Source organism: Rana temporaria, chromosome 1 (assembly GCF_905171775.1).
Source record: "Rana temporaria chromosome 1, aRanTem1.1, whole genome shotgun sequence".
Classification (NCBI taxonomy): Eukaryota; Metazoa; Chordata; class Amphibia; order Anura; family Ranidae; genus Rana; species Rana temporaria.
This window is the reverse complement of record NC_053489.1, coordinates 442,132,739-442,149,221: the sequence shown is the minus strand read 5'-3', so window position 1 is coordinate 442,149,221 and position 16,483 is coordinate 442,132,739. Positions and strand designations below refer to the sequence as shown.

At 43.3% G+C, this 16,483-nt stretch overlaps 1 protein-coding gene across 11 annotated transcripts in view; it reads right to left on the bottom strand.

Annotated features, from left to right (window-relative positions):
* PTPN13 (protein tyrosine phosphatase non-receptor type 13) overlaps positions 1 to 16,483 on the bottom strand; it is a 350,570-nt gene that overhangs the window by 23,515 nt on the left and 310,572 nt on the right. For all 11 annotated transcript variants that reach the window (XM_040326640.1, XM_040326643.1, XM_040326655.1 and 8 more), the window contains 4 exons: positions 14,828 to 14,972; positions 13,743 to 13,898; positions 11,645 to 11,727; positions 891 to 934 (listed from right to left, as the gene is read on the bottom strand). In XM_040326640.1, the coding sequence (XP_040182574.1) occupies positions 891 to 934; positions 11,645 to 11,727; positions 13,743 to 13,898; positions 14,828 to 14,972 (428 nt within the window). The remainder of the gene's footprint in view (positions 1 to 890; positions 935 to 11,644; positions 11,728 to 13,742; positions 13,899 to 14,827; positions 14,973 to 16,483) is intronic.

Genomic DNA, 16,483 nt, shown 5'->3' with positions numbered 1-16,483 from the left:
GGTAACAAAGAGGGGTACCGATCCAGTAACTGCTAGAAAGCCCAGGGCCCTAAACAGATATTGATAGAGGTGTCAAAAGAAAAAAAATTGAAAGGGTAACTCCCCTTTTGTGGGGGGAAAAAAAATAACAAAGAAAAAATATAGCGCATATGATTGCGACAAGTCATTTTGTTATTGAATGTTATAAAAAATTACCTTTCCTTTTTCAATCTGCAGCCAATCAAATTTTCTGAGAATACATTGCAATATGGCTACCTGGAGTTTTCTGTACACAGAGTGCGTACCACTCCCCAGAAACACTATTTCCTGCTTGTGTGATTGGCTCACCAATTTCCCAGAAGTCTGCCTAAAATACAAGTCAGATTTTCAGGCATCCCCAGCAACAAAAATTTCATTTTTGGAGAGATACTTTCAATAGGAATCGGTCTAAAGGAATGCATGCCCAGCAGATTTCCTCATTAGTGCCCTGTAGCTCCACACCTGACAGTTAATTATGAAACCACTCCCATTAGACCCACTCGAAACAGAGGCACAGAGAAACACACATGTAATTCTTCAGAATAACAAAATGTAGGAATCTGCAACAAAGTTTGTTATAATTCTTGCAATGAACACAGATCACCCAGAGGGGAGTTCCACTTTAATGGTTTAAAAAGAAAAATACCTTTCAGGAGAGAAGCAGTACAATACTTTAAAACACTGGTAAAAAGAAAACCTGTCTCACAAAGTGTGTGTGTGTGTGGGGGGGGGGGGGGGGTTATGCGTTATACGAGTGACACTTACAAATTCCTGCCAGTGTCAAATTACCTACAAATTACCCATCAATACAAGCCCCCTGTGTCCTGTACTGTATGATTAAGATAAAAAAAAATTATCAAGCAGTTCCATACCTCTCATTCTTGTTGTAGGGACCCACACCATTTAATTTGACTGGCTGTAAGGAAATAAATAAACATGCTTATTGTTAATCTTTAATAAGAAAACGCACAACTGAAATATTTCTCACTCAATTTCACTAGTATCTCCAAAACAAAACAAAACAAAACAAAAACAAAAAAATAGGATTTTATACTCAAGGTAAAATCCTTTTCTCTGAGTTCATGGACGGACACAGCCTTAATCTTGACAATGTGGGAAATAGCCTTCCTTTAGGAGTGACTAGGCAGAAAGTGTTAACAACTTCAAAGCTGAACAGCCCCACCCAGGGTGTGGTCCTACTGACTATATACCCTTAGCCTGCACCAAGCAGATCAGTTCGTAGCAAGCAGTACAAACCTAAAAAAAAGAGGGGTGGGTGCTGTGTCTGTCCACAAACTCAGAAAAGGATTTTACAGCGAGTATAAAATCCTATTTTCTCTTTCGTTCATGGACGGACACAGCCTTAATCTTGACAACCTGGGACGTCCCAAAGCAGTGTCAAAATGAGGGGTGGGAACAGCATAAAATTAAACTTCACCTCAAAACAAAACAGAGCTCCTCAACTGAGGAGTTGTAACTCTAAACAGCCGCCTGCAAAACTTTGCAGCCGAAGAAGCATCTGAAGATGTGCTCACATCAACTTGTAAAGTTTAGTGAAAGTGTGAGCGGGCGACCAGGTCGCCGCCTTACACACCTAGGAAACAGACGCTTAATGTCAGAAAGCTCAAGAGGCACCATTGCCCTGGTCGAATGCATCATGACAGAGAGGCGCCCGACACTTTATGGCGCAAGCCTGATCAGGATCTGTCGGATCAACCTTGAAATTGCGGCCGATAAGACCGCTGGGCCCTTCTTCAGACCAGCCACCGAAACAAACAGTGAGTCTGAACTCCGGAATGGAGCAGTGACAGACAAGTATATTCTCAGAGCTCGGACAAAGTCCAAGGAATGCCACGTCGTCTCCTTAGGATTCGACGATGAAAACACAAGGATGGCAGTACAATGTCTTCCTGGAGATGGAAGGTCGAAATTACCTTAGGAAGAAAAGAAGGCTGCTGATGCAGCACCACCTTATCCTTGTGGATGATCAGATAGGGAGCCTTTCATGACAAGGCTGCCAGCTCAGAACCTGTCTTAACCACTTCCTTACTGGGCACTTAAACCCCTTCCTGACCAGAGGACTTTTTGCGATTCGGCACTGCGTCGCTTTAACTGACAATTGCGCGGTCGTGCGACGTGGCTCGAAAACAAAATTAACGTCCTTTTTTCCCCACAAATAGAGCTTTCTTTTGGTGGTATTTGATCACCTCTGCGGTTTTTATTTTTTGCGCTATAAACAAAAATAGAGCGACAATTTTGAAAAAAAAAAAATATTTTTACTTGTTGCTATAATAAATAGCTCAATTTTTTTTTTTTTACGTTTTTTTTTTATCCTCAGTCTAGGCCGATACGTATTCTACATATTTTTAGTAAAAAAAAAAAAAAAAATCGCAATAAGCGACTGGTTTGCGCAAAAGTTATAGCGCCTACAAAATAAGGGACAGAATTATTATTATTATTTTTTTTTTTTTACTAGAAATGGCGGCGATCTGCGATTTTTATTGGGACTGCGACGTTATGGCGGACACATCGGACACGTTTTTGGCGCCATTCACATTTATACTGCAATCAGTGCTATAAAATATGCACTAATTACTGTATAAATTTTTTTTTTTACTAGAAATGGCGGCGATCTGCGATTTTTATTGGGACTGCAACGTTATGGCGGACACATCGGACACTTTTGACACATTTTTGGCGCCATTCACATTTATACTGCAATCAGTGCTATAAATATGCACTAATTACTGTATAAATGTGACTGGCAGGGAAGGGGTTAACACTAGGGGGTGAGGAAGGGGTTAAATGTGTATCCTAATTAGTGTTCTAACTGTGGGGGAGGGGGGGTGACTGGGGGGGTGACCGATCTGTGTCTCTATGTACAAGAGACACAGATCCGTCTCCTCTCTCCCCTGACAGCACCGCTGTCTGCGAGAGCCGGGAATGAGAGATGATCTCATATGTAAACATATGAGATCATCTCTCATTGGCCGCACAGATCGCCTAGGAAACGGCCGCTCCGATTGGCCGTTCACGGCGATCTGTGACTGGCTGTGTCCAAGGGACACGGCCAGCACAGCAGTTCCCCGCTGCGCGCTCGGGAGCGCGCGCGGGGAACGCGAAAAGGGGCGGCCGTAAAAACACGGCCTCCCAGAGAAGTAGAGCCACCCGGCGGCCGTATATAGTCGTACGGCCGTCGGGAAGTGGTTAACTGACATAACAGCCACCAACTTTCTGAGAAAGTGTCAACAAGGGAACTTCCCTAATGTTCTCAAACGGTAGTTTCTGAGGCACCTAGAGGTCATGCCATTAGGGCCATTGACTGTGAAGCAGGATGACCTATGGGATCTTGCGACAGCAGGTCCTCTCGTAGCGGTAGATGCCAAGGGACGTCTGCTACTCAAATCCCCACGGAGGTAGTGGAGGATGGACCGGAGTGGCCACATGCCAAACCCCCTGTACAAACGTTCTCACTAGAGAGTGAGCTGCCAGGGGTCGTGGAAAAAAAAAAAGACAGCAAGGGCAGATATCTGCCCCCTAATTGTACTTAAAGTAAATTTTTGGTCCGCCCCACGCTGTAAGAACAGCAGGACTCTGGGAACCAAATAAGCATGCGGATGTCACCTCATTTCCTTACGAATGGATATGTAAGTCTTCCAAGTGCGATGGTAAATCTTCCTGGAGGATGATTTCCGAGCACTCCTCATGGTAGAGATCATTGAGTCTGACAGGTCCCGGTCTCTTAGCACCTGGCTCTCAATAGCCCTGCCATAAAGCCAGTGACTGTAAAACAGGATGGCATCTGGGACCTTGAGACAGCAGGTCCTTTCCTAGCAGTAGACGCCAAGGGACGTCCACTACTAGACACACTAGGTTGGCATACCAAGGATGCCTAGGCCAATTCCGGAGCAATTAGGATCATTGGAATCCCCTCTCTGCGAAGCAAGATAAGGTAGGAGCTTTAAAGGAGGGAAGGCATAGGTTAGCCGGTACCGACTCCACAGTGCCACTAATGCATCTGTCGCGTCTGCCCATGGGTCTCTTGACCTGGCCACAAACCTCAATACCTTCCGATTGAGTTGAGACGCCAGGAGATCCAAGTCTGGCGTGCCCCATCTTGGGCAAAAGGAGCTGAAACACATCCGGGTGCAGAGACCATTCTCCTTGGTCCAGCATCTGGCGACTCAGTAGTCCGCCTGGCAGTTTTCCACGCCCGTAATGTATACGGCCGACAGGGCCAGTACGCTCCTTTCTGCCCACCTTAGGGTGTGAGCGACCTCTGACGCTGCAGCCGAGCTTTTTGTTCCTCCTTGATGGTTGACATATGCCACAGCAGTGGCGCTGTCCGACTGGATCCTGACTGGACGCCCCTGTAGCCTCTGAGACCATGTGGAGAGGCACAGCCTGATCGCCCGAAGTTCCAGGACATTGATCGGCAAGTGGGGATCCTCCAGGGACCAGCAACCCTGGGTCGACTGAACCCCCCAGACTCCACCCAACCGGTAAGGATGGCGTTCGTCGTGATGAATATCCAGTGAAAGGGAAGGAACGACTTCCCAGGCAGAAGTGCCGGTGAGGTCAGCCACCAAACAAGGGAGGTCCTGATCAGGTGGCTCACCCGGATTTGATAATCCAAGGATGATGGGCGCTTGTCCCATCTGGACAGAATTTTCTTCTGTAGCACTCACGTGTGAGATTGAGCATATGGTACCGCCTTGAAGGAGGCCACCATGAGGCCCAGGACTCGCATGCAAAAGCGGAGTGACGACCATTTCTGGGATATCAACTGCTGCACCGCAGCCTGAAGGGTCTGCAACTTTTCCACAGGGAAACAAACCTTTGCCTCTGAGGAGTCCAGAATCAACCACAGATATACTAGGCGGTGAGTCTGTACCATTATTGACCTCTGAATGTTCAGTACCCAACCAAAGTGTCGGAGGGTTTGACAGGTTATAGACACGCTCACCTCGAATTCGAATTCTGAGGCTGAAGCGGCCCTCAGAAGCAGGTCGTCCAATTACCCCATGATAGCGATGCCACATTGTCTTAGTAGGGCGAGAATTGGGGCAAGCACCTTGGTGAACACCCTTGGTGCCGATTCCAGGCCAAAGGGGAGAGCCACAAATTGATAGTGGTCTTCCCCGACCGCAAAGCACAGAAGTCTCTGATGCTTTGTGCATATGGGGACATGTAAATAGGCATCCCTGATGTCCAAGGATGCCAGAAAGTCCCCCGACTGGAGGGCAGTGACGACAGAGCGAACCGATTCTATCCGGAACCTTTGCACCTTCACAAAGCAATGGAGGGCCCTGAGGTCCAGAATTGGGCGAAAGCCATCCTTCTTTGGTACTATGAACAGATTGGAGTAAAACCCCTGAAACCGATCATGTACTGGGACAGGAATAACCACCCCGCGTTTCAGCAGGTCTTGAACTGCCCCAAATAGGGATTCCCGACGAGTTGGTTGTCCAAACAGTCTATCGCCCTTAAATGGCAAATCCATCAGGGCTTTCTTGGAAGATTGGTTGGCATACCAAATCTTTAACCAAAAGTAGACGGCGTAACACCACTGCCTAACCTGAAGCTCTGGCCAGCAGAGGAATAGTGTCCAAGGCTGATTCACAAATAAATTTTAAGCCTTGTACTAGTTGGTCAGCTAGGGCTACCTCGTTCGAGGAAGCCTGACGTGCTTGTAACCCATTGAGCAGCATCTTTGCCCATTCAGTGAGTGTCCAGGACCCCAACTATGGTTGGGCGTACCGCCGAACCCACTACCGTGCACAGGTTGCGGGTGATTGCCTCAGCCTTCTTGTCCGCAGGGTCTTTGAAGGCGGGAGCCCCATCCACTGGTATGGTGGTTAGCTTGTTTAATCTGGACACAGGAGGGTCCACTATCGGGGGCGAGGTCCATCTTTTCAAGAAACTCTTCAAAGAGGGTAACGCACCGCTAGATTTTTAGGGACTGAAAAACCCTTCTGTGGTTTATCCCACTCCTTGTATAAAAGTTTGTCTAAATAAGACACACAAGGAGACACTTTAGCAGTGCGGGTTGCCCTACGGAACCCAAAAGGGACCAGCGCGTCTGCTGCTTCTGCAGACCCCTCTATTTTTTGAGTATTTTGCACTGCGGTGATAAGGTCACTTACTAGAGCTGACCTGGGTCCGAGGTCGTCCTCACTGTCTGGGCGATCTTGGTCCGCATCCTCAGATACCTCAGAGCCAGGGTCATGAGTGCTAGCTGGACCCGGCTCTGCATCTGAGGTGGAGGGGGCGCTTTCTAGCCCCCGTTCTCCCACGTGCTGCTTCCACCTTGGCCAGGAAGGCATCTAGGATTGCAGACATAGCATCCACACCGATACATCGGGTGCAGGGGCATCAATTGCCAGCTCAGGTGTCTCGGGGGGGGGGAGAAAGTGTCTGCTTCTGACGCCATGCTGTCCACACACCTGACACAGGGACTCTCAAACAAGTAACCCACCACTCCTGGCTGCAGCAGAGACGAGGGGTTCCCCCCCCAGAGGACTCACCACCCAGGAACCCTAGTAGATGGTTTAGATAGCAGAGCTGCTTCCTGCAGAGTGTGTCTGTCGGTCTGTGCTCTCCAAAGCTGGGATCGAAGGCTGTTTGTGGGGCTGCTATTTTTGTCAATCTTTCAGACTGCTCAGTCAGCAGCGTGTATCTGTTCATCTGCCATCTTTAAATGGTCTGATCCATGGTACAATGGCCGCCGATCTGACACTAGAGGCCAACAGGGCAGAAAACCACAGTGCAGCAGAGTAATGCAGCAGTCAGTACACATCAGCAGAAATCACCAGGAAAATGGCCGCAAAGCGTCGCTAGCGGCCAATACAGATGCGGCTACAAGAATATGGCCGCCAGTGCAAGTAAAGAAATACAGCATGGATACACCAAACATGGCCACCGACAGCATGGAGCAGGACACACAGGTAAGCAGAATCTCTTATGCAGCTTTATACACTGATTTAGTGACTTATGGTTCCCCAAGTGAAGCTCCCCAGAGGAACCCCTGCCCAGCAGCAAGCTCAGAGTGTCTAAGGAGGAGGGAAGGGAGGGAGGGGAGGAGGTAATGGAGGGAGGGGAGGAGGGGAGAAGGGAAGGGAGGGAGGGGAGAAGGGAAGGGAGGGAGGGGAGAAGGGGGATAAGGCCCTTTACTCACCTCTCCAGGGATGCCCAGCTCTGTCTTCCTGCCAAAGCAGGGGATTACTACTTACCCTTCCCAAGGGTTGTGCTGAAAGCATCCTAGACAGGCCATCTCCCACATGGTAACGGAGGTGACTGTCGGCCCGGCTCCTGCGACTCGGCCCTATAGACCGGTCATACGCGTGCCCTGGAGCGTATAGCTCACCGGCCACCTGTAGAGCGACGGGCATGTCGTGGACGACCCAGTGCGTAGCTATGGTCGGCACACGCACAATGGCCAAAACTGGGGGTACTACAAGGATCTGGGATCCAGCATGTCACCCAGTCGACAGTTGATCAAAGATCACAGGAAAAAATAAATTAAAAAATAAAACCAAAATCCAAAGTAGATTTGAAATGAAGCCTTCAGGCCTATGGGCCGAAGGGAGCCATGTCTTCTCCTTAACTAGGCAGGAAAAAACTGAACTGCTTGGTGCAGGCTGAGGGGATATAGTCAGTAGGACCGCACCCTAGGCGGAGCGGTTCAGCTTTGAAGTTGTTAACACTTTCTGCCTAGTCACTCCTAAAGGAAGGCCATTTCCCACGTTGTCAAGATTAAGGGTGTGTCCGTCCATGAACGAAAGAGAAAAAAAAAAGTGCATAGCCATCTCTTTTTCGATCAAAGGAATCCAGGCTACATTTACCATTACACTTTGGTGTCCAGAATCATTAATTTCATCAATCCTAAACAGTCCACCAAACCCCTAACCATATCCATCAACCCCAGCAGTACCTGAGAAATAAACCATTACTTTTATTTCAAAAATGGCTTATGCCAACTTTTTTTATGTCGACTAAACTAACCATCAACAACATTTTTTTGTGACTTTAAAAAAAAGTATAACCACTTCATTACTGGGCACTTAAACCCCCTTCGTGCCCAGACCAATTTTCAGCGCTGACGCATTTTGAATGACAATTGCGCAGTCATACAACACTGTACCCAAATTATATTTTTATAATTTTTTGGTGGTATTTGATCATCTCTGCGATTTTTATTTTTTGCGCTATAAACATAAAAAGACTGAAAATTTAGAAAACAACACAATATTTTTTACCTTTTGTTATAATAATATCCCAATTTTTTTTAAAAAAAATATAAATTTCCCTCGGTTTAGGCCGATACGTATTCTTCTACATATTTTTGTTAAAAAAACAAAAACGCAATAAGCGTATATTGATTGGTTTGGGCAAAAGTTATAGCGCCTACAAAATAGGGGATAGATTTATGATTTTTTTTTTGTCAGGCCTGCGATATTGCGGCGGACGTATCGGACACTTTTAATAAATGGGAAAAATACCGCGCTTAGAGAAAGATGTGTGGGAATTATGATAATAGTAGGGGTGATGACTCAATTCCAAAAGCAGTAATCGAATAATCCAATAAATGTAATTGTTGATAGAGACTGCAGCCCCCCTGATGAGTGATCCCCTAGAGGACACAAATATATAAAGAAAGAAGGTGAAGGGGTCGTGGCGCTGTCTCAACTAGAGGCTAAGGTACCAGGTGAGTGGTACAGTATTAACCTATACGTGATCCAGGTGTAGGTGAGTAGATAATGGATCTGATCAGTAAAAGTGCCTAAATGTGCTTATGCCTAAATGTATAATTGGACTTTAATACTCATACCGTTACCCTGGCATATATCTTATGGACTGTACACTATTGCACTGCTGTTTTTTTTTACTTAGCTTGTAGATACCGCTGCTAGGCGGTCACTGTTGACTTTATATATTTATTTATTTACTTTTATATTGCCTTTATTGGTCACATACTCAGTGCACTTATTGCTGTAACACTTTTGTGACTAAGTGTCACACCACACATTGCACTTCCAGCCACTGAGTGTACAATACTCAATATTAACATATGCATATTTGAGTGTTTTTTTACACGCTACCTTATGCATTTAGGCATAAGCACATTTAGGCACTTTTACTGATCAGATCCATTATCTACTCACCTACACCTGGATCACGTATAAGTTAATACACACGTATTAGTCACACTCACCTGGTACCTTAGCCTCTAGTTGAGACAGCGCCACGACCCCTTCACCTTCTTTCTTTATATATTTGTATCGGACACTTTTGACACAATTTTGGGACCATTTACATTTCTACAGCAATCAGTGCTATAAAAATGCACTAATTACTGTATAAATGTGACTGGCAGTGAAGGGGTCAACACTAGGGGGTGAGGAAGGGGTCAAATGTGTATCCTGGGTGTGTTCTGTGTGGGGGGAGGGGACTGACTGGGGGAGGTGACCGATGCTTTGTCCCTATGTACAAGGGACACAGATCGTCTCCTCTCTCCCTGACAGGATGTGGAGCTCTGTGTTTACACACAGAGCTTGACGTCCCTGCTGTCACCACCGATCGCGGGTACCTGGCGGACATCGCGGGTACCTGGGGGACATCGCGGCCGCCAGGCACACGAATCGGCTTCCCAGCGATGTGCCGGGCACGCTGTTGGCGCGCACGGGGAATGTCAACAACAGGACGTCCACTCGCCACTTGAGAGCCGCGCTGTGGACGTCTTTCGTCCATAGCGCGGATCCCAAGTGGATAACTACCATCTTTGCTCCAATTTTTACTTTTTCTTTATTTTTCAAAACAGACCAAGACTATATTAGCAACAGCAATTGTGTCACTGATATGCAAATTGGCTATAAACTATAATTGATCTTATATACTACACTACCTTGGCTCATGGGAATAACTACAAGTATCCTTATTGACAATGAATGCCTTGCTATACAACACATTCAGGTATGCATTGGGGGGAAGGCAGTAAAGTAGAATCACCGATTATAAAATACAAAGAACAATACTTTTCAAATGCACATTGGTGAGATAATTTATATTAAGTGAATTCCCTTCATGGATATGGTTATTAAGACACAAATAGACAATAAATGATTGGCATTTAATTCAGTAAATTTTTTTCAGCGGATCATGGCAGGCAGGTGAGTGTTTATCAGCCAAATAGTTTTTTTCTCCAGTGTCTCTAAGGCTTCATGTACACTACAGCTCCTAAACTTGAGAGTTTTTTCAGTTTTTTTTTTACCAAAGCTTCTAAACACCAAAGTGCCTATGTACACACAGGCGTTTACCAGAGTTTAGGAGCTGCTGCAGTTAGAGGAGCTTCAACCTCCATCTCCTGGATACAGAAGAATCGCGTTCAGGATAGAAACGTTTAGACTGCCGGTTGTCAGAAAATACAAACCGCGGCATAATTGTGGCACAATTTTGCCGTGATTTTGCAGCGTTTTTCTGCTTCAAAAGTTGGCTGTGTGTACATGAAGTCTAAAACAATGGCACCAAGAGGGCTGAATGGAGCAGAACATAAAATACTTTCATGTGATGAGGCCTGGCAGTTTGCCCATGATCACATGGTTTCTCTAGACCCAACAGCCACAGCACTTAAAACGAACACGGATATTAAATTCTTCGTGGCCTGTAGGTTTTTTTTTTTTACGTAAAAACCTTTGTTGCATGGTGTGCTACAGGTGCATGGTGAACTAGAGTTAACTAGGGAAAGTCACAATTTTTTAAAGTTAAGGCTCAGAACTCAGCTTACTCTAAACTAGCTTTCATTTTGTCCATAAAGTCACATTATCTGGGAGTATGGATATCTAAACAGCACAATTTGGTCCCAATGATACAACCTATGAATAGTAAGTTGTTTGCTTGTGAAAATCTTCTGTTGTCCCTTATAAGTAAGGTTAATTTAATAAACAAAGTTCTTTAAACATTTTCAAATGCTTTTCTAATGCTCAGCATTATAGTCTATATTTTGTTGTGCCACAATCAGAACTTGTGTCACCACTTGTCCTTACACTTCCAGTTACCACCAGGGCTGTTGGATGGGATGTGCAAGAGGATCCCCCATGTTGCACACACAGTATAAGGCACACAAGCATGCCCAGAGGCCCCACCCCACCCCATAGGCAGGCTTGAGTGGTGTGACATGCGCTTGTGCATGTGCCCCCACTAGTTTCCATACACAGCAGATGACCAAACCTTACTGATACTGCAACTGGTCATGTACATTGAATGAAATGACTCTGTCAATATTCATTGCACCATCCAAATTTCATTTTCAGTCCAGCACCTTTAACAGGATGGTGCCTCTTTAATACATTGATATATTTAATTTATTAATGATGGTTACATGTGCAAAGCACTTTATTCCAAAATGGAAAAGGTCCTTTTTACCTCCATTTCCTTATCACCAATATGGCAGTATTTCTTTATAAAATGTATTGCAGCAATAGCAAGAGAGATTAAACAATTTGCAAATAAGAATTGTATGAATTTGTCATACATGTCAGAACAGTGAAAATGATGCATACATGTCATGAATTTCTGACTACATCCTCACTGGCAGAAATGTTGAATAATTTCCAATTTATATTCTTACCTCAGGAGAGTCATCAGGTAAGGATGAACCATCGCAGTCTGTGTCTTCTGCTTTCTCATCCATGTCTTTCTCATTCAAGTCCTCTATGTAACATACATTAGTAAAATGCGTTAGAAAATTATGCACATTTGATATCACAGAGACCAGACAGATTCTGAAATAAAGCAGACTGCATCCTGTTGAACTTAAATGCAAAATGGAATTGTAAAATAGTTTTGTTTAGTTCCAAGAATAATAATTTATAGGCAATACAGGTTTATAGACACTTAAAGGGGTTGTAAAGGTTTTTTTTTTTTTTTTCTACATGGGTTCCTTTAAGCTAGTGCATTGTTGGTTCACTTACCTTGTCCTTCGATTTCCCTTCCAAATGTTTTTTTTTCCTTTGTCTGAATTTCTCGCTTCCTGTTCTCTTCAGTAAGCTTGTCCCCATCATCTGAGCCATTCTGGCTGGGGGTTAGTCTGCATGCTTGTCCCTGTTGTGAGACGCTGACACAGTGTCTCCCTGCAGAGATGTAGTCCCAAGGGAGGGGGCAAGCACGCTGACTAACCCCCAGCCAGAACAGCTCGGATGATGGGGGCAAGCTTACTGAGGAGAAACAGGGAGTGAGAAATTCAGACAAAGGAAAAAAACATTTAGAAGGGAAATCGAAGGAAAAGGTAAATGAACCAACGATGCAATAGCTTAAAAGGAACCTATTTAGAAAATAAACAAACCTTTACAACCCCATTAAAGCCTGAAGTCAATACATTATGATATTCCTAGTTGAGGTGATATGATGCTGCTGGCCATTTCACAGACATCTCCCTGCAGCTTACCACTCCACATAAGCCATGCCCAGCTTGCGGTTTACAAAACACTTGTAATTACATCTGCTGTTTAAACTTATTGATTTTAAAAGAGACTATCTGGTCTATACTAGGCTGGTGTGCCCTTTCATGCCCATATCCTTACAAAAGCATAAAAATACCATATACTGGTTCATCATAGTTTCATACAGTAGTCTTTTTCCTTTTCCTATTTTTTGCTTGTTTATTTAGTCCTTTATGATTCTTGACTAATTTGGTTTCCTGTTTAAGTTCATCTGTATTTACTTTGTGGAACTCTTTTGTTGATTTGCCAGTTTAGTATTTTGGTAAATGTTTTATGTTTAGAATGTTCTTTTCCCCTTCTATTTTTAGCCCTTAATTTTTTTGACATGATCCAACTGTTGAAAGGCATTTTGTACAAAAGTTCATGTATGCACGTTTCATACATGTGAAAAGTCATCTGATCCAACTTCACGTTACTTCTACAGGCCGCTTTATGGTACATAGGGTGCAAAGGTTAGTTCACCTTTCCAGAAAAAATGAAGCAGTGAACGCCCTACGCCCCTCCTTCACCCTATTGTCACTTTGGGTAATGAGCTGTCAGTGCAGTGTAGTTCGTGTACTTATTTCAGATGATTGCAAAATGAGCAAACAGTGAGACCAGGCAATTGGAAAAGCAAATAGTATACATCACTAGAAGGATCACCAGATGAAGAAGGAGGTTCTGATTCTCCTATATAGATCTTTAGTGAGACCTCATTTGGAATATTCAAGGGGGTGAATAAGGTTCAGGAGGGCAGCGTTTTCAATATGAAACCAAAATCAAGAACACAAGGACATGACCCCAAACTAAGTGGAGGAAAATTCAAAACAAATTCTCGAAAATATTATTTTACTGAAAGGGTAACCGATGCTTGGAATAAACTTCCAGCAGAGGTAGTGAGACAGTCAACAGTAAATAGCTTTAAACATGCTACTCAGCCTTTTTTCTGCCATCACTTTTCTATGTTAACCAGAGCGATTCCCATTGGTCAGCACCAGTTTCTGACTGCTTTGGCCAATCAGAGTCACTCTGATCCATCCCAGAAGCCTGACAGAAAGAAAGTGAAGAGTGGGGTTTTCAAATCCCTGGACCAGTGCACAGGTACTGACAGCTTATCACCTGCGGAGGCAAGTAAATCGGGGGTTGGAGAGAGTGTAGGGTGTTAATTCACCTTTTCATTTTTTCTGAAAAGGTGAGCTTACACTTTAATCTAGTTTCCCTTTACAATCACAAGCTAAGGACTAGTACCTGGGAATTGTTCCTCTGAAAGTGCATTCTGGCGATTCAGCTGTAAAAGGTTCTGTGTTTGTTCATGAACAACATCAAGCAGAGATTGAATGACATCATTCTGATCCTCATCATCATCCTCATAGTTCTGATGGTCTTTTACATGCATTTCAGTGTCTAAAAAAAAAAAAAGACTTCTCAGCTAAGCAAGGAAACGCGCATCTCTCTTTCATATTTTAGAAATATTAAGTAATAATCTTTACAAGAACTTGCACATTCTATGAATACATTCATATATTTTCTATTACAGGTGTATTTTTAACCCCTAAAGTATTAAATATACCTATGCAATATGACGATCACATATTATTATGGGTTTACACAGAAGACACATAGGAGAAGGTGCAGTTTTTACAATTTGCCATATCTCCTATAACTACTGAAAGCAGCAAAATACCTGTCATTCAGTGAGTGCTCTCTCAATTTCTCTTGCCAATTTTCTGTCCACTACTATTTTAGCTTTCTGCTGTGGCCACGTGCAGTTTCCTAAGCAGCCAACTAGTGCTTCTGCTTCACACAATCTGCCCTGAGCCATAGTTGAAAGCCCAAAATAGTGGGGAAACGTGCATAATCTGAAACCAGAGAATGCACTGTATTCAGAATTAGGTTTTTAGCAGATGTAGGATAAAAGGATGGGCTAATGCGCTGAACTGGGCACTGCAGTACAAGTCATAAATCCTCAAGGGCAGACATGATCACGATACAAGAAACTGAATATTTAGCTCAGTTGCCTTTCAGGACAGCGCTATTCAAGACATGTAGGAATAAACTAACCTAACAACAGGGTGCATTTAAAAATTATGTTAAAATGTTGGCAACTACACTTCACACTTTATTTAACTTTTTTCAGTAACAGTTGCTATTTGAAAATACAATTACTCTTTTATAACTTGCAATCAGGAAAAAATTCATGCTATAAAAAAACACTTTATTAAGTTATTAGGGAAAAAAATATACAAAACACCTAAATATTTTAGTCAGATAATGCTAGTTATACTTCAAATGACACATATACACAATTAAGTGTTCTAAACATATACACTTACCAAGGTTTCCATTACACTTGTCAAAATCAGATGTATCCTTTGGCATAAATTCACGGGAAACTTCGATTTGTAGCAGTCCCTTGGCGTTTCGAAGACAGGACACTGCTTTACTATGTGTAGCACCCTGCATAATTTCCCCATTTACCTGTGTAGAACATAATTCATTAATAACCAGGATTCTGTGGCTCATTCCTACCAACTGGTGTGCCAGTGGAAACTATGCATATGTCCCAAACACCCAGACATGCCAGGTCAGCAAAGGAAGCCTAATTTAAAGCATTTACAACCTTCATAAAATAGATATTTAGGGTCTCCTATCACTGTGCTCCTTCAGAAATTCATAGCTGATTGGCTTGATCTGACTTCAACAAATCTGAGCCACTGACCCAAATAAGCAAGCAGTAAATAAAAATGAGAGAAAAGTTAGAATTTCTTATCTGCATACATGTTCCAGGTCAGTGATTCAAAATACTGATGTTAAAGTAACACAGCAGCCAGGAAAATAGGACTTTGCTTCAAAATACTTTTCTTGGAGTACATTAGAGGACAAATGATATTAGTCTTAGACTAAGAAAGTATAGATGATGAAACATGTTACATGTTCCACCCTAAACATAAGCAGAATAATGTAACATTACACAGAGTCTACGTCATATTATAACCATGTCTCTGCATATAATGTTTTATAATGGCAAAGGTCTGAACTCTTTCAGAAAAGATGGTTGGCATGGAAGGAGTTAAAATCCTCAAGGGCAGACATGATCATGATACAAGAAACTCATTTTCAAAAGAATTTTGATCAAGCATAATTGCCCTTTAAGAGTACAAGTCTCCTTCTCTGACCCCTCTGATTCATGTTAGACTGTAAGGCTACAATTTTCACTTTTAACATTTTCCTTAAAATTTACCCAAACCATATAATACGAGGTCAAACCTAAACATTCTCAACTTTTTATGCAATCAGGTTGGCCCTTGCACTAGGTAAACCGAAAAAGGAAAAACATATAATATATGGCCAACTTAAATATACTGAAACTCCACTCACTTTGCTAAAAGTGGATGTAAAGGCTCACATATACCCAGTTAAGTGAACAGCCTGAGGCGATACACAGGAATGAAACAAATCTCTCTACATAAGTTTTACATGTATATCTGCTGTATTAAGCTTTATATATTCTTTAGAAGGTTCACATCATGTTTAGAGATTTTCTCTTCCTGTTCAGCATTGGGTGTGAAGTCTGGGCATACAGCCAAGACAGCTGATTGAAGGAAACACATACACCCCCTCTTCACATAGGAAGAGCTGTTCTATGAATAGTTAAGCTGTTTGCTAATCTATTTATAGCAACCTCTAATACAAATTTCAGCTTCGTTTTATCACAGTTGATAGAGAACTTGTCAGAAGTTATCATGCTGATAACAAAAGAACGGAGCAGGAGAAAGTCACAGGACTTGGTGCTTTAAAGAGAGATAAGAAAACACTGCAGATAGATGTGCCCAGCTCAAGTTTAAAGAATCGGGTTTCCATCCATTTTAATGTCTACACCCCGAATTCCAGATCGGATTTTTGACTCAAGTTTTTGCAAAGCTTCACGCTGCCACTCATTCAAGGTTGTGGGTTCAGATTTCAGTTTTGTCATGTTCCCATCAAGGGAC